The following is a 16,553-nucleotide window of genomic DNA, read 5'->3' on the forward strand; positions in this document are numbered from 1 at the left end:
TCCAGCGGTTTTCCAAAACACATCTTATTAACGTGAACTCAGATATAGTTGAAAAGGACTTGTTATGAATAACAAAATATTTATTACTCTCAAGCTATTATAGGGACTGAGAATAAAAGACCAAATGTAATAACAATAGATGCTCCCATTGCTCTCATTGGGAAATTACAAGTGTTTCAGGAACTCGGTATTAGAAATGGATTAAAATATATACCTTATTATAAATCACAACTTGATTTATCACAATATCACAACTTGAAAGGAACATGTATTCTGCTGCTATTTTGTGGAATGTTCTGTACATATCTTTTAGGTTCATTTGGTCTGTAGTCTCATCAGTGTTTTTACATTGTGCTGCAGTATGACTTTCATGAATACCATCCAAATAGAACTAAAGAAATATATTAAGGTGTTAATGATATATAAAACTCAGTAATTTTCTCCAAACAAAATTTTATAAATTAATGTTAAGAAAAGCAATATTTTTTACCCTTAGAAATGCTACAAAGTTTGGGAAACAATATTGGTTAGGAAATACCTAATCAACTGGTTTTCAACTCATTGAAGAAAAGATAAATGAGGAATTCAACAGTCTTCAAATATAAGATAATACTATATGAGTAATAATAGATGCTGATGTTTCCCCAGACCAGGCCAAAATGGAATGCGTTCAAATCACAAAAAAAAAATTTAAGTTTAGATACAAGAATTTTATATTTGAGTGACAGACAATATTACCTTCCAAAGGACATTGGTAAGTGTCATTTCTGGACTATTGAAAAAAAAAAAAGGCATTGAGAGAAGAAAATTGGCATACATAGTTATTGAGGTAATTTTATTGAATTGTGATACCATCTAACTTGGGTACAGTAATACTTACCAAATGCTGTCCAATGTACTAAAAAGAAGCACATTATAGCCTAATCCACTCTGAAACTTCTTGGGATCTGTTTTCATTACATGAAGAATTATATCCACTCCTTCAGTTCCAAAAATTTCCTAAGAGATTTATTTAAAATTATTTCTTGAAATAAATAAATAATCCCTTCCTTTCCCATTTTATCCTGTCCTCTAAGACTTTTTTCTGTTAGATAAATACTACATTGTTAGAAAAACAGTATTTTTAATACAGATTTTTGTTTCTGAATCTGTACTTACTTGTTATCAGGAATTTAAGACAAACTATTGTAAAGCTAATCATTTTAAGAGAGGGCATCAATCAACAGCCCAGGCTTAATGTTCCTTTATATGTTCTTTTCACTTTCTCTCTTTTAGAAAAATAAGCCATAAGACTTGTCTCATGATTTTCTTCCAGAGTATAATGAATGTAGTCAATCATCATGTTGGATGAATACTAGAAAGCAACAAGTGATATAAGAGGCAAAAATTCTATCATAGAGGATTTTCTAATGCTCCCAAAAGAGTAATTAACATATTAATGGTAGTTAAAACTTTAATAATTTATATGATGTTATTACCAGTTAATATTTTCTTTTACCAATTACCTTCCTCATTGTCTTATTGTTCAATTCTAGTTTGCAATAGGACTGAATACTTTCCCAGAAGAGTACAGGCACTGAGTGGTAGGATATAAGAAGTTGCATCAAAGCTTGGAGCTAAGGATGCATTTGCTGTTCCTGTTGCCTCTCTCTAAAATCTTGTTTAATTGAAACCTTCATAACTTTTTATATCTATCTTTCCAATTCTGTCTCTTGCTCTTTAAGTTATCCATCCCTGAGACTCAGAGTTTACTATGGAGTTAAAAAAAATCAAAGGGAATTAGTTCTTTTTCTAACATAGTTTTAGGTTTGAACCTGATTCAAACACAAAACAGCAGTTATAATGATACAACTCATTTAGGAAAACTGTTTGCTAGTTTCTTAAAAACGTACAACTATTCTATGATTCATCTATTGTACTATTAGTTATTTACCCAAAAGACATGAAAAAGACTAGTACAATAATGTTCACTGATGCTTTATACATAATAGACCCAAATAAAAACAAACCTAAATGTTTACAAATTGGGGAATGGAGAAACAAATTTTGGTATATTCATACAATGAAATACTATTCAGCAATAAAAAGGAATGAAATACAGATACATGCAATGATATGGATATATTTCAGAAATATGATGGCTGGATGACAGGTGCCAGATATAAAAGAATAAATACTATTATTCCATTAATATAAAGTTAAAGAATAGGCAAAACTAATTGATGGGGATAGAAATCAGAATTGCAGTTTCCTTGTGGCAAGTGGGAAGATGGTTGCTGAGGAGGCATGAATGAACTTTTTTATAGGGAGATAACAATATTCTGTATTTTAATGAGGGCATTGGTTGAATGAGTGTATACATTTGTCAAGACCTATTGAACTATATACTTAACATCTATACACTTTACTGTATAAAATTATAACATATAAAAAATATTAAATTAAATCTTCAGAAGATTAAAGAACACCAACATCTATGGACACTTACTAAGATAAAGTTTATAGTGTTGGGTGATTAGGAGATCTAAACAAACCTTTAATTCATGGGCATACTTACCTTCCTAAGAATATTATTTTCACAAAGACCAGATAAGGTAAGTAATATATCAGATTGAATTTCCAAAATAATGGCCTCTTCTTTGTCATTCAACTTGCTTATTGTATTTTTAAAGATTCCTGTTATGAAAAAAATTAAAGAATATAAAGTTACTGGATACTATATTTTTATTTTGATCAATTACTGTTTTGAAACTGAAATCCTTTCTTATAAAATTTCAGCTAGAGAAACGATTTTAAAAGGGGCTATTTTCATTGCATATTTGCCTAGAAGATGTACACAAAAGATGATAAATGGATTCCTTGAGCGCTCAATAAATCAGTATGCAGAATTTCTAGTCCAAAATTAATGGAATGTCACCAAAGTGTCCTCACAAACTGATGCTTTGCTCAGGAAACAAAACCCTTTTAAAATATGCAGTTTCATGAGGCAGAAATGAGTGCTTTTGCAAATAGAGGACCCAAATGCCTGATCATAGCTTGCCTCATCTTTTTCTCATGGTTAACAGGGTCAGTTTTAAGCAAAGGTGGAAAACCTCCGTAAGTATCTTTTCTATTCTTGTTACTTCTTCCTACATCCTCTCCTTATATTTATGCAAAGGTGTCTTCAACAACTTTAGACAGCAGTATTCCCATGTTCTTTAAAATCTCGCCTCTGGCCGTGGCCAGGTTGCATGAGGTTGCAGGTTTGATTCCTCGTCAGAGCACGTACCTAGCTTGCAGGCTTGTCCCAGGGTCAAGGTGCACAAGAGGAGCAGCCGACTGATGTTTCTCTCATGGCGTTTCTTTCCCTACCACTCTCTAAAATCAATAAACATGTCTTTGGCCGAGGATAGAAAAAAGAAAATCTCCCCTTTGCTTCTAATTGGAATTTTAAAAGACTTGAAAACAGCCACTTACACTGATGGGATGACATTCACAATAAAATTCTTTCTCAAAAATAAATTTTCCTTTAAGCTCTACATGAGAGTAGAAGAGTCATTTTTCTTCTGTTAAAGGGGTTGCTGACGGATGGTGTGGAGAGCTATGCTCCAAGGTAGGAGGACCATGAAATCACAGCCTATCTCCATAGCTGGCCTGGAAGGGGCGGTGTTCTGTGAGGATGAATTATGGGGGAAGCAGGGGAGCGGCCTGCAGAAAGGCTAGTAGGGGATGTGGAAGGCCCAGTGCAGGAGCAGGCCATGGACAGAGGGGCTGGTGTGCCTTTATCAGGAGTATTTTCTAGAAATCCAGGCTGGCTGCCCATAGGTCTGCTTCTCCTTCCTGGGTTATCTCTTTCTCCTTCCTACCCTGGTGCAGGCATGTCACTTTCCCTCTTGTCTGTACCTGTACACATGGCATGTTCATACTGAATTATTTTCTTCATCTTTCAGTATCTTTTAATTCCCTGTCATTATCCTCTGTTGTTCTATTCTACATCATCAGGATTTCTTCTAGATTTCTTCTAGATTCCTCTTCCTAAAACAGCATTATATATATAACTTCCCTGATCAAAACCACTAGTGGCTCCCCACGCCTAGAGATGGTGGAGTTCAAACTCAGTATATTATCTGCCATTCAAAACTTTTTCTAGCTTGGCCCTGACTAGACAGACAAACTTATCTTTATAGAACTTTGAAGCCATCTAAGCTTGTTCTGAACACATCATCATGCATATGTTAGTACCATGTCTCTCCGCTCATGCTATCCCTTTGCTTGAAAGACCATCTCTCTCTCTCTCTCTCTCTCTCTCTCCCTCCCTCTCTCTCTCTCTTTCTCTCTCTTAACTAGCCTTATACCCCAACTCAATAAAGGTTCCTGTTAAGATTGTCCTGACCTTGAAAGTGGTGAAGAAATTAAGAAGTGTAAACTGGTACTTACAAAATAGTCACAGGAATGTGAAGTACAGCATAGGGAATATAGTCATAATATAATAACTATGTAATGGGCCAGGTGGGTAATAAAAATATCAAGGGGAAACACTTTGTAAAGTATATGATTGTCAAACCACTATGATGTACACCTGAAGCCAATGCAAAATAATACTGAAATTAAACAATTTTTATAAAAAGATAAGTATACAAATTAAGATTAAGTAATATGAAATTTTTATAGTAATTTGAAAGAAAACAATTGATAATTTCTGTGTATCAAAGGACACAATCAACAGACTGAAAAGGCAACTAATGGATTGGGAGAAAATATTTGGAAATCATTTATATGATACAGGGTTTATACCCAGAATATATAAGGAACTAAAATTCAACAACAAAAAACCGAGTAACCAATTTAAAAACTGGCAAAGAATTTAACTAGACATTTCTCCAAAGAAGATATATAAATGGCAAGAATCTCATTAAAAGATACTCAACATCACTAATCATTAGGGAAATGCAAATCAAAACCACAAGATACCACCTCATACCCATTAGGATGGCTATTATAAAACAAAATAAAACAAGTATTGGAAAGGATGTAGAAAAACTGGAAAACATGGTGGGGGGTAGGCAGAGACAAATGTATTTGAAAAAATAAATTAAAATAAAATTTAAAAAAAACACCAAAACTGGAAAACATATGCATTGTTGGTGGGAATGTATAATAGTAGAGCCACTATAGAAAAAAGTATGGCAATTCTTTCAGGAAATTAAAAATAGAATTTCCATATGATGCAGTAATTCTACTTCTGGGTATAAATCAAAATAATTGAAATCAGGGTTTCAGAGAAATATTTTTACACCTGTGTTCATAGCAGCATTCACAATGGCCAAAATGTGGAAATAACCCAAGTCTCCTTTGATGGATGACTGGATAAACTAAATGCAGTGTATACATACAATAGAATATTATCCATCCTTTAAAAGGGAGTATTTTCTGAGTGTCCCAGTGAGGTGAGTTGAGAAAAACTCAATTGGCTTTGCTGGATTTGAGGGGGATAGAGGAAGGGGGCCATGAGCCAAGGAATTCAGGCAGCCTCTAACAGCTGGAAGAGGCAAGGAAACAGATCCTACCCTAGAGCCTCTGGAAAGAAACCAGCCCTGCCAAAAGCTTGATTTTAGCTTGGTAAGATGGAAATTAGACTGCTGCACTACAGAACTTTAAGATAATAAATTTGCATTGCTTTAAACCAACATTTTTTAATTAAAGATTAAAGGGAGGAAATTCTAACACATGTTACAACATGGATGAGCCTTCACTTCATTATGCTAAGTGAAACACACTAGTCAGAAAAAGACAAATACTATATTATCCAATAATGTGAGGAACTTAGAGTAATCAAATTCATAGACACAGAAAGTAGCATGGTATATGCCAGGGACTGGGGGGATAAGGGAGTAGGAAGTTATTACTTAATAACTGAAACAGTTTCAGTTTTATAAGATCAAAAGAGTTCTGGAGATTGGTTGCAAAACAACATGACTGTACTTAGCACTAGGGAACTGTACACCTAAAAACAATGAAGATGGTAAATTTAACATTATACATATTTTACAATTTAAAACTTAAAAAAAATTTAATAAAAAATGAAATTGTAAAGATAAAAAAATGAGAAATAATTCCTTATAAAACGTGTTTTTATACTCTGTCCCTATGAAGGAAATCAAATTCCCATGCAATGAAATAAATCACAAGCAAAATTTTGTTTGTATTGACATGTAATATCAGTGCCAATAGCTTTCATCAGATGATCAGAAATCAAAAGAGGATTAAAAATAATTGTCATGAAAAAAGACTGGGGAGGAGTATAAGCCCCAGCATGTGAAGAGGTCAAGCTTTTTTTTCCCCTTTCCTTTCTTTTTGCCACTTACTATCATGATTTAGGGAGAATAAAAATGGCTATTTTGCTGGTAAGATTGTGGCTAATAATTTTTTATCAAATAGGGGAGTTGTAAAGATTTAATGGGATTAGGTATATGCCTGGCATTCGGCAGACACTCAGTAAATGCGCCTTTTCTGCACTCTAATTATACCCTTTGCGTTCTATTCAAAACCATTCACAATTTGGGCCTGACTGAAATTCACAGAAGTTTTGTCTATCCATTAAATAATAACTCCCCAACTCCCCTTTCCCCCAGTCCCTGATGTATAGCTTCTGGCAAGTTCCTTAACTTTCTTATCTATAAAATAGGTACCTGCACCAAGAATTATCATGAGGATTAAATGAGATTGTGTATTTAAAGTCTTTGAAACAGTATCCTGTCTATAATAAGCACTCAATAAATGTTAACTAGATTAAAAAAAGTTGCCCGGCCTTGAAAACTACTCAAACCCTTTAGTTTTATGGTATTTATTCTATGACTCAATGGTCTTATTAATGGTGCCTGGTAACTAACACATGCTATTTTTCTATGATATATGTTTTTTCTTTTGTTCTCATTAAGGGCAAGGTCCTCCGAGTCCTGCTGTGTACATTCGTAATCCCAGTGCCTACACAAAAGGCATATAAACATCTACATTAACAATGCAGTTATTATTTGTTGAGCACTTTGCTACTACAGAGCCCTCTGTTAGATTCAGCAAGAGAAGTTCCCTGGCTCCAACAACCCTCACATGATAAAGATCAGCTTTTTTTCATGTTAAAATTTAAGAGGAAAAGGCCCTAAGAAAAGAAGCTTTGTTATTTGCTTTCCCATTTTCCCTACCCATTGCCACCCAGATAAGACTTTTTCCTGAACATATGGAAAATTGTATTTCCTGTACTCCCCGCAGTTGGGCTGGGGTTTTATGCTAATTTCTGTACAATGGGGTGTACACAAAAGTGAGAAAGTCTATTTTGATCATCCTAAGCAAACACGTCCACGAATTGAATGTTTTTCCCTAGCCTCCTTTTCAACATCCTTATTTTGCTTAGTAGTATTATTATTGGAGAGCACCATTCTACTAATGATGGAAGAGTAGGCACTTTAATTTAACAGAAGAGTTTTTGTGTAGGCATTTGTAATTAACTGACATCCAGCAAATTATATCACTTACTCACAAGGCAATCAGTGAACATGAATATGACTAAAATAGCTCTTACTTTTAAAGTGAGGAAAGGTTAGGGTTGGCAGACTATTTTTTTTTTAAATTTAACAAAAGGTAAAAAGCTTTTTAAAAAGGGGTTCTGAATATTACACTGAGATCTCATGTATATTTTTTGGGGATAAGGCAACTTAGCATAGTCAATCCTAAGTTAGAAATCAAAGATATCCTGATATTCGTATCAGAAAAGAATCTCCTGTGTATATTTCTATATATATCAGTGTCTCAGTATTCTGGTTTGTCAGATGTACTTTAAAATGTAATGCTGTCCTCTTTTAAATCGACTCCAAAAGGCTTGGCCAGAAAGTGATAATCTTATTACTATAAGAATGAAACAACAATAACCCATTTAAAAAAAGACAAGGATAATCCTAAAATGAAATGGTATATGAACTGAGAAAACAAATGCTTAAAGGATGAATGATCACGATGTTTTAGTAAAGAAACTGATTTATAACAACGATATGAAACAAAAATCAAGAAAATACTCAGGAGTTCCTCAGTTATAAAAACAAAATGAATTTATAGAAAAACATTTTAAATAAAATCTCTAATTTGTAAATATTCTACTTTCACCAGTACCCAACATGCTCTATCTTACCTATCAGTTGCTGAATTGTTCCCTTTTCACAAAGATCCTTGTTTACAGTCTCATCCTCAAGATAGACCATAGCTCTCAGGAGTCGTAAAGTGTACCGCATGTGGGCAAACTTGTTGCCACGGCCGCCTGTACCATGAAAACTGTTACCGTGACTAAAGAAGGAATCTGTGCAGAAATAATAATAATTTACATCAAGAAATTTAAAACATAGAACATTTCAAATAACCTAAACAATATATCAGACATATAAGTGCTTTAAAAATTTTTTCAAATGTATCACATTGTATGTATCTTTTGTACCTTCCATTACTCAACATTATGTTTTAAAAAATTATTCAAATTTAGTCAAAAATAGATCTAGAGCATTCATTTTAATTGCTTTCTGTATTCATTTTTTATATAAATCAGTTTTCCCATTCGCCAGTACAAACTGCTACAATGAACATTCTGGTGTATGTCCTCTTATTCTCACTGAGAAGGGTTTTGTCATGTGACACAAGAATCATACAGGGTATACCCACACCAAATTTTACTAAATTTGCCAAATTGTTTCCCAAAGTTGTTATATGAATATAATGTATAAGACTAATAGATTCTTCCCAATCTATTAAATGTGAAATGGTAGCTCATTGTAATATTAATTTGCATTTCTCTGATTGCCAATGGGCTTGAATGTCTTTTAGCATTTTTTGTAAATTTGTCTGTTACTTGGCATCTCTATTCTTTATCTTCTTCTCTACTGAGTTATTTTCTTCTTGATATGTAGGCGTTCCTTATGAACCTAGATTCTAAGCCTTTATCAGTTACAGGGGCAGTAAATGTCTTTTTTTAATTTGTAGATTGTTATGTTATTCTGATTTTGTCATAAAGATGTGTTGAAATTTTGCAGTAGTTAACTTCATCTGTCTTCTCCTGTATAGTTTAAGCTGTTCTGGTTTTTCAGAGTCTTCTCCTACTCTGTTATCATAAAGATATTTTCCCATGCTTTTTTCTAAAAGTTTTACAGTTTAACTTTTCATATTTAGGGTTTTAACTCATTTTGTAATTGATTTCTTTTAACAACGTGAAAGGATCTAATTTTTATTTTTTCATGTGCAGGGCCAGCTGCCTCAGCACCATCCTTCTCTCTCTGATTAGCAACATCATCCCTGATAAAAGCAACGTCCCATATATGCCGTTCCATTGGTCTATTCTTGGCATAGTATAACACAATTTTAATTAATAAATAGCAAGGCAAGTCCTCCTTTCTTCTTTATAATACGCATTCTTTAAAAGGTTCTTTTAGAAGTAGCTTTATGTTTAAAGCTTTTTTAAAAGTTCAAAACACTCTTCTGAGTATTGTATATTGGTTAAAAGTGTGGGTTCTGGAGCTAGACTGTCTGCATTAAATCTTGGTTCTGCTACTTACTGCCTAGACAGGAACAAGTTATTTCACTTCTCTTACTGATTTATACCCATCTGATAAACAGGAATAATAAGAGTACCTTTAAGTCCTAGATTTTTTTCTGAAGACTAAATGAATTAATACTCATAAGGTGCTTAAGGCCCACATATAGTATGTACTCAATAACTGTTAGCTATCAGTCTTCCTGTTCTTAGGTAGCATTTCCTCTTTGCCTTATATCCTTGTAAACATAAATAATGTTATAATAATATAATCTTATATAATAATAAATATAAAGAATAGACAGAAGAATTATTTTCTTTAACAAGACTAAATTTAGTCACATAGCATATTAGAAATTAGAGAATTAAAAAAAGCTATGATTTTTTTACTCCCTCCCAGATGAGTGGTATTACTGATCTAATGAATATGTACCATACAAAGTTATTTCTAGACCAAAATTACTACCAGAAAAGAATGTAGTGTCTTCCTTATAAATTATTTTTGAAAAAAATATATGTCTTATTTTCTTTCCAAGAATTATGAGAATTGGAATAAACTATACAACAAATTGGGGCTCTGCTAATTTGGTAGGCCACATGTACAACCATTAACTTCTGGTGAGAGATCTGAATTTTAAGCTACATGAAGGTTTAAAGCTTTTTTAAAAGTTCAAAACACTCTTCTGAGTATTGTGTATTAGTTAAAAGAGTGGGTTCCGGAGCTAGACTGTCTGCATTAAATCTTGGCTCTGCCACTTACTGTGTAGACAGGAACAAGACAGGAATAAATAAGATCTTATTTATTTTGAACATAAATGTATCTTTATTAGCTAAAACAGTATCTAGTACCTAGTAGGCATCAATTAATATTTGTTGAATGAATAATTAAAATATTGCAGGGCTTAGTATTATATAATTGTTGGATAGGCCTGATAATATAAAACTTTAAGTCAGATTATACATATAATTTCTTTCATTGAGAGGTGTGCATCAACTTTAGTTATGACATTTTATAATGCCTGATTTTAAATGGAATCTCAGATTGTTTTTTTTCTTAAGTACATGTTTTAACACAAAACATGTACTTTAATACAAATATATTTTTATTTCTCTTTGCTTTAATTTTATAACTTTATCTATGCATAAGTTGAGAGTTCATTTGAAATATGTAGATTACAATTTTGACAGGAATCTCCAAAGGCCACTCACCTTCACTCTCACACCATTCTAGAAATGCCAGTATTTGAGCATTTCCCTGGCACGACATATACTCTTCTATTAATAATGGAGCCACTGATGACAAAGTGGCAATTGCATGCAGCTGTAATTCTTCATACTGTGCTGCAGACCATTCACTTATTTTGTGCTTCTCAGGCTTTTTAACATAGCTAAACAAAGCCAAAACCACTTTGCCATCAATTAGTAGCTATGAGAAAGAGGTAAAAAATACTTTGTTAAAAACATAAATAAAATAATTTTATTTCAACTAAGAAAATTAAGTATTTTGACTTTGATGTTTTATTGATAATCATTTCAAAGTATTTCCTTTCTAAAGATCTCAACCTATGTTAAGTACCCAGAAAGTAAAAAATAAAAAACCCTGCAAAAAGCAAACTCAATAATAATAGTAGTTGGTTACAATCCCTTTTCTGGGATATGTACTCTCTAACTGACAATAATATTATAAAGTATTATTTTTTTTGTCTATGCTGATTATATATGGTTTAGTTCTTCCTTATGATAGAACCACAGAGGCAGAAAATTTGGGACAAATAAACTGCTGGCATTTTTCTCATCCCTCCCTGGTTTTATAAGGGAAACATTTCACACACTCAATTGTAAATTATAAAAATCAATTTTGTTTGAAGTAATAACTACGGTTAATATTTAAGCACACAAAACATAACTATAAAACTATTCTGTCCAATGAATACCAGTCAGATCATAAGCCATCTTTAATTAATGCCTAGAATTTTAGAGTCATATAGAATCTATGATTTCAATAAAAATAAAACAAAAATGCATAGCTGTTTATGAAAATAAAGTTAATATTATAGCTGATTCTCACTGATGCATATTTGTGGTATACAAGATAACAGCATACCATATGCTACATTCTACTTAATTTTCTTTTCTTTTGGCATTACTTTATAAAAACTTTCACAATAACATCTATGACTTTTCCTAAATTTTTTCTACTAGTCCACATGGAAGGAACACAATATTTAAAACCGAGGAAACAGGAATAAGAATAACTGATAGTTCTAGCATTATTATAAGTATTAAGCGGATAATGTTTTTGAAACATTATGTGAACTGCAAATAACAGTACATATATTCATTATTACTACTATTAATGGGTCACCCGTATATGACATAAAAAAATTGGTTGATTCCATTGTTCACACAGCATTTTAAGAAGCTCACCATAGTCTTTGTATCATTTGACTTATAAATCGTAGTGTAAACTTTATTGTCTTTATCATTTTAATTGTTATATAATATTCCACTATAATAAACCATATTTTATTGAATATTTTCTATCTGGCATTTCAGAGAATACATTTAGGTTGTACAAAGTGCATATATATTTGATATAACTAATAGTTATAATGGTAAAGACATATTTTCTTTTTCTAAGCATTTTTTAGTATATACATTCCTCAAAGTCACATTACTAAGAAAATTCTGAGCTCTTATAATCCTCATAATAATTCCATGTGGTAGGTGTTGTACCATGTTGAAGTACAAATACGTGGAATTTAGAGAAACTAAACAACCTACTCAAGAACGCATAGCTAGAAAGTTACAGCACTGGATTCCAACTGATTAAAGCCTGAACCCTGGTAAACCACCTTTATATTATCATTAATAATTTTGATAGAATGAATTACCAGTTCTTTTTCATGCTAAACCTCTGGAGTTTGAAAGCGTTTTAGGACTAAAATGAAATTTCACTTAACACAGGAAATAACTAAACTAATAGAATTGTAAGTAGTACAGTTTTTGGGTCACTTTACAGTTTATGAAGGCTTCATCTTAATCTCATGAATCAATCTTACAACAGCCTTGTGAACAGGGCAGATGTATCATAACCCTCCTTCCAGAGAAGCGGGGACTGAGCCTCAGAACGTTTAGATGATTTGCCAAGACTACATAGATCATAGGTGATAAGACAAGCAAAGTTCAGCTCAGTGTTCTTCAAATTATATCATGCCATTGTGTATAAAGTATTAAGATAAATTTATGGATAATAAAAAATGCATAAAGACGTTGGGTTGGTGTGGAGAAAAGGCAGCTCAAAAGGGTCTAAGACTGGCTGCACAGCGGTCAGCGTTCCCCCCGCAGAATCAACCCTATTACTACTGGTGGAGACAGACTAGTGGGCCAAATGGGCCTGTAAGGATCTTCTTTCATCTTACGTTCTCTTACTGAGACCTAAGTACATAAATAAATCTGTAAAGTTCTCTAGCTTTTCTTTGGTTTACGTGATTTAAATTTAGATATGTTCACTGTTTATTTATAGATAAGCAAAGAAAATTTTAAAAAGGTGAAATTCCAGCCAATAAGAGTTTGTTACTCATTATGGTAAACATGGATTGATGAAAGATTTGCAGCCATGACTTTTAAAACGTTATACTACAAAGTGAGATAATTTTAGTTTTTGTTTTGATTACTCTACCTGTAGAGTAGGTAAATCTTTACTTAAGATCACAATTATATTGAACAGTAATTTCTTCAACTCAAAATCTTCATAGGAATTAGAAAGCTTAAGACCTTTTACCAAAGGATTTTGACTTTTAACTGTGAGGGGGAAAAGAAAAAAAGAGTAAAATAAAAGCCAATATGATATATAAGACTCATCGAGACAATTTTAAGTTGAAAATTTTATGATTTTTACCTTCATTAAAGGTTGCAAATAGTATCAAGTCTTTGGTAAAGCCACATTCCTAATATAAATTCATAAAACAAACAGAGGGATGAATTAATTAGGGGAAATTAAGTTTCGGATACCCATATTTACCTAATATTTAAGTATCTTTATCTGATTCACCTTGTCATTCATTTGAAATCATAAAGCACTAATAATAGGAAGGGATGAAAGCAAGAAAATAAAAGTTTATAGTCAGATAAACTTCTGATTTATTTAATATTAAACTTACTTCTATAGGTTCTAAGAAATATTTTTCTTAGAAATATGTTATTCAAGGCTTTTTTGTAAGATGCTATCTCAAATTTTATTAAGAGCCCAAAATATGTTAACACTACAAGTTACTATTTAGATCATTATTTATACCTTCAAGTGACACGAGGAAAGTAGTTATTTTCAACAGCATTTCTTCTTAAACAGCCCTGTTCCCTACCCCATCCCCAACCCCAACCCCAACCCCAACCCCAACCCCAGCCACTCTCATTATGTCAAAAGTTTAGTCAAGAGATAACAAAACAGTTCCTACTTAACGTGAAAAACCCTGAAGAATGAACAAAATCGCAAAAACTTCACGTGAGGGAACTCATTCCTGACAGAGATGTCCCCATTGGACTTTGTATGTTCGATAGAGCTTATGGGGCAAACCCTGGACCTTCGAGGTTACAGCTTTACATACTCACTACTTAGAATACAGATGGTTTCTTTAAAATGTGAAGATGTTATTCCTTTGACTCACATTCAGGGAATTCACCTGAATGTTTACAAGGATGGTAATGAGAACTTACTGACTGACCAGGGAAACATGCATGTCCACACACACATTGTAGCCTTGACTAGGAAGCTATGTAAGATTGTTTCCCCATTTGCACAGTATGAATCCTGTAACTGTTCTCTTATGTTGGGATAACTTGATGCCCATTAGCATGGGGTTGAGGCCTTTGCTGCCAAATTTCCTATAAGTACAACTGAGAATGTATGTGGCTGATATGTGAATATTGCTGGCAACGATCTCTAGAATGTCAATCATCCAGTAACTTTTACTTTATAAAATATGGGGGAGCTCAGCTTCTGACAGAACTGAGTGGCTCCTATAAGAAATCCTCCTGCAAGTAACAATTATAAATTGTGAACAAAAATATAAAAACAATGATCTGTTACCAAAACCAAGCAGAAAATGGAGGGGAGTCAGGACTTTGAGGAAGGAAGAGGCACTGAATGAGTTTTCTCTTGAAAAAAATGGCTTTGAGAAGGAGCCCAGGCCACAGTCTGCCCCATCTGCGGGTGCTATGTCTGAGGGTAAGCTTGCATCTTAGTAGTTTGAAGAACCAGAGGACAGAAGCAATCTCAGGGAAACCACTGCTACTGGGAAGTGAAGGGAGAAATCCCATAAAGGAGAGAGCCAGAGGAAGGGAACCCCAAATTCTGTGGATAAAATTCCTGCATCTCTGGCTGACGCCTGAGCCACGCGAGAGCATGGCCTACTCCAGCATCCCACGAGACTGAAAGAAGTGAACTGAGATTTGAGCTGCCATCTACCATTGGGATGAGTGTAGTCAAGCTAAATGCTTATTAATTAAAAAAAAAAAAAAGCTTTTCGGAGGAATACACCAGATGCTCATAATGAAAGGAAAGACAGCAACTCTTAAGCAAGAAAGAGAAACTATAAAAAGGAACCAAAAGAAATTCTAAAACTGAAAAATATAACATCTGAAATAAAAATGTATTGGATAGGATTAGCAGCAGAATGGAGGTCATAGAAAAAAACCCTTCAGTGAATTTAAATATATAGAACAATGCAAACTATCCAATCTGAAGAACAGAGAGAAAAATGATTGAAAAAAATGTGAACTGAGACTCACAAACCTGTGGGACAATATTCAGAAGTGAAACATATCTGTTATCAGAGTTCTACAAGGAGAGATTGGGGTTGAAAATACTTGAAGAATAATGGCCAAAAATTCTTCAAATTTAGTGAATTACCTAAATTTACATTTTCAGGAAGTTCTAGGAACCTCAAGGACAAATTTCAGAATATAGATTTCAAGAACTAAGGGGAATTAAATATATTTTCAGATAAAAGAATATGTTGTCAGCAGCCAGCAGGTCTGCATCATAAGAAATAGTACAGAAAATTCTTCAGGTGAAAGGGAAATGATATGAGATAAAAACTCATATCATCAGGATGGAAAGAAACACCTTGTAAGTGGTAAATATGTGAATTATAAAACACGAGGACCTCAAGCTTCCAAAGGCAATGGGAAGAAGAATTGGCAGAGTGTGACTATACTGGTGGCCATCTTGACATTACAGCATAACATGGCATTACAACAAAGTTCATAAATATTATGACATAGTTAAGTGCTCCCTTCCCCTACTCCCACAACTTAAATTAGTATAATTTTTTCCTACTTACAATCATTGGTGCTTCAGGATTTTGAGCTATAATTGTAGTGATCACTAATACATCGTTTCTAAGCTGACGATCATAATGACTAAAGCCTCTCATAAACAGATGTTTGAATACTTCCTTTAAAGTCCTGGAAGGTAAAATCATACTTTTAGAACTATACTCTATGGAAACACTAATGTGCCTATCAATAAAATCTCCCTTTTTATATTATTCATTTAAAAGTATTTCTAATCTTTTCTATATTTTTAAATCTGCCTCCAATTCACTGTAGTGAGAATCCATCAATCCAATTTAGGCACTGGTGGTCAAAGTGCTCTAAAATAGAGATTCAGTCACAGTTCTTAGTTTTATGCTAAGAACAGTTTTCTCTGTTCTTAAACTCCTACCTTTTTACCAAAGTTTGCCAGGCCTCTCTCACAGTACGGTCCCTAGTAACATCGTTAGCTGCTTCTCTCACCATTCCACCCTGTACTTTCTGCTCTCACCATATTGAATTCTTTCAGTTTTTTGATTTTGCTAAATTCTATTTTCACTTCTGTTCCCCTGTCTAGGACATGCTCTCTCCATGCAAAACCCTTCCGTGTTGCCAATTTGTATTTATCATTCAGGTACCAGATTAGTGTTCATTAGGAGACACTGACTAACTCTCGAGTCTCAGTCAGGTTCCC

The 16,553-nt window shown here is 33.4% G+C and overlaps 1 protein-coding gene across 3 annotated transcripts in view; it reads right to left on the reverse strand.

Annotated features, from left to right (window-relative positions):
* Positions 1-16,553, reverse strand: part of CFAP69 (cilia and flagella associated protein 69) — a 65,172-nt gene that overhangs the window by 15,341 nt on the left and 33,278 nt on the right. For all 3 annotated transcript variants that reach the window (XM_054563830.1, XM_054563831.1, XM_054563829.1), the window contains exons 9-15: positions 15,889-16,012; positions 13,446-13,494; positions 13,227-13,348; positions 10,754-10,970; positions 8,159-8,323; positions 2,558-2,676; positions 881-999 (exon numbers count right to left, since the gene is read on the reverse strand). In XM_054563830.1, the coding sequence (XP_054419805.1) occupies positions 881-999; positions 2,558-2,676; positions 8,159-8,323; positions 10,754-10,970; positions 13,227-13,348; positions 13,446-13,494; positions 15,889-16,012 (915 nt within the window). The remainder of the gene's footprint in view (positions 1-880; positions 1,000-2,557; positions 2,677-8,158; positions 8,324-10,753; positions 10,971-13,226; positions 13,349-13,445; positions 13,495-15,888; positions 16,013-16,553) is intronic.

The sequence above is a fragment of the Pteronotus mesoamericanus genome, unplaced genomic scaffold (assembly GCF_021234165.1).
Source record: "Pteronotus mesoamericanus isolate MK-2021 breed Mesoamerican mustached bat unplaced genomic scaffold, CSHL_Meso_final scaffold_85, whole genome shotgun sequence".
Taxonomy (NCBI): domain Eukaryota; kingdom Metazoa; phylum Chordata; class Mammalia; order Chiroptera; family Mormoopidae; genus Pteronotus; species Pteronotus mesoamericanus.